Source organism: Puntigrus tetrazona, chromosome 7, assembly GCF_018831695.1.
Source record: "Puntigrus tetrazona isolate hp1 chromosome 7, ASM1883169v1, whole genome shotgun sequence".
In the NCBI taxonomy this organism is placed as follows: domain Eukaryota; kingdom Metazoa; phylum Chordata; class Actinopteri; order Cypriniformes; family Cyprinidae; genus Puntigrus; species Puntigrus tetrazona.
Window position 1 is genome coordinate 3,191,962 of NC_056705.1, and position 2,500 is coordinate 3,194,461.

At 37.7% G+C, this 2,500-nt stretch overlaps 1 protein-coding gene across 1 annotated transcript in view; it reads right to left on the bottom strand.

Moving 5' to 3' along the window:
- LOC122349559 (cysteine--tRNA ligase, cytoplasmic-like) overlaps positions 1–2,500 on the bottom strand; it is a 16,342-nt gene that overhangs the window by 10,019 nt on the left and 3,823 nt on the right. Inside the window, exon 4 of the mRNA XM_043245655.1 lies at positions 1,572–1,622. Coding sequence (XP_043101590.1) covers positions 1,572–1,622 — 51 coding nt within the window. The remainder of the gene's footprint in view (positions 1–1,571; positions 1,623–2,500) is intronic.

Sequence of the window (2,500 nt, forward strand, 5' to 3'; positions counted from 1 at the left end):
ATGTGTATGAATGTGTGAGCGTGTGTGTTTTTGCGTTAGTTGAGTTTATATGTCTTAGATTTATCCAATAAAGCCTTATTTATATTGAAAAGAAAAGTATCTTGTGTTTTGTGCTTACAAATGAATGTTTTAAACAGCCGATCTTGTTACTGTGCTACTTAAAAGTTTTCAGTGTTTTGGGTTTTAATATCCAGCACAATCCAGAGTTACATATGGCCCGTTCAGTGCACTGCTGACCATCCCAGTGATCAGCTGTAAAACAGTGACTCTGCCAAAACAGATACCAACATACAGCAATATTTGGTTTGCCAGAGAAAATACCTAGCAATCGTAGAACATTCAATGTGCCACCCAGGTCTTCCTTGTCCCCAAGGTGACTCCCAATGAGGCTCGTGTGGTTTGGATGCTTTCCACAGCGCAAAATCTCTTAGATCTCTTTTATCCTGAGCCACTAAAATACAAGAAATTACTCAGCATTATTTAGGTTAGCTTCTAATACATTTTAATCATAAAAACACTGACTTCTGTTAACTATGCATGCATTAAAAGCGATATGGATATGATATTTATCTTAAATGTGCAGTGGAAAAACATGTGTGATTAAAGACTAAGGAAGCTATGTACATCGTACTGTAAATATGATGAAGATCGTCAAGAAAAACATAATATCTTAAACATACCCATCTTCCCAACAATCCCTCCAATGTTTACAAGCTTGCCATAGCGGTTACCAATTGACTGAGTGTCAAAGTAGACGTTCCCTAGATAAACAAATAATACTGGATATTCAGTTTCATCTTCTATTCACTGTTGGGGGAAAAATTAAACAAGAAAGTATTGATGTTTATGCGTCAACAAATAGAGAGAGGCACCTTGACTTGTGACATAGGCATGTCCATTTCCTATAATACGCTGTATGAAAGCTACAATCTGGGGGATGTTGTCTGTCACCCTCATGTATACAGACGGAGGAATAACCTGGACAAATATACAAAGATCAGTCGACTAAATATTTTAGACAAGATAAAGCCGAAACAACCAAAAGTGGTGATTTACCCGCAGTGCTTGCATGTCCCTCTTAAACTCTTCCTCATGCATTCTTGCTAGGACAGCGTGCGAGATGTTCTGCTGCAAAGTACATAAAATAAAACTTTAAAATTGCTAAATGTTTACATCCTTCCACATAAACGACTAATCTTGTATTTACTGAAACGGAAGTTAAACCATGCATTTTCAGTAGACACTTACCTCGATGCTGCTTTGAATTATTTTATCATCAATGTCAGTGATGACCATGACGTGGATGACATTAATTTCAAAAATTCTGGATAAGATCCTTTGCAGAATGTCAAATCTGACGTAAGAGCTGCATGCAAAAAAAATGTGATATAATCTAATTAAAGTTACCTAATTTCTGACTGTATAATCCAAAATGACTAAACCTACCACCTAATATTAAAATGGAAAATATTAATAAAAAATGCTATTATCACAATAAAACTAAAACAACACTAAAACAACCTGTGCTTCTTTCAGTTTTCTGCATCTAGTGATCAAACAGAAAAACTTACCACGCATGACCGAGATGGGCATGATCATAAACAGTAGGGCCACAGCTGTACCTGGAAGTGAGAGAAGCATGTGTAATGTACACGTATGGAAATTTCACTTGACATTATGGGACATATGTTCCTTACCAGGTAGCAATTCTTTCTTGCGCCAAAACCAGATGTTCCAACTGCTTGGTAAGACTGTTGTAAGTCTTCACACCGGTGTCAAAGCCCGCTGGCTTGATCCACTTTCTATCCGCTCTGCTGCATATATTATGACTGGACAGCAAGGACGTTTTCGTAACGCCATTATGAATCGAATGCCTTTTTCTAAAGCCAGCATTAAGCGGTCTTAAATTTGCAACCAATGCTAAAGGAAGCCTCATTTTCGTCTTACTGCATTTACTGGTTATATTAGTAATAATAATGTTGCATAATCTTGACGATCAATATCTTGATTTTGATTGCTGAAGTGTGTATTTAGCTATCTGTTCGGAGCACGAACTGTTTCTTTTCAGTGTCACCACATGGACAATTCACCTCCTGGTAAGGGTCCATGACTCTCAACACACCAGCTAGCTGTCACATTCACACACGCACATCTCTGGGATGTTTTTCAGCGGGTTCTTCTTCTACTGTAACTTTACTATAACCCACTCTTTAGGAGCACTGTCGCCACCTACCGTCCCAGCGGTGAACTGCACAACTGTTTTGTTTTGTTAGCTTTTCTTTCTTACTGTGCAGATCCATTCACCACTGCATTCATAAATTCAGTTTTGCTCATTTGGATACTGTCTGGTTATTTATTTCTTGGAGAGTTCATCTGATTCATTGATGCGTAGCTATTTGACTGTATTTCAATTCTGCTTTTATTCTTTAACTGCTCCGGAAAATGTTTTTGGAAAAAGTTCGATGTGAATTCATTCCCTGACCTTTGATTTCTCCACATG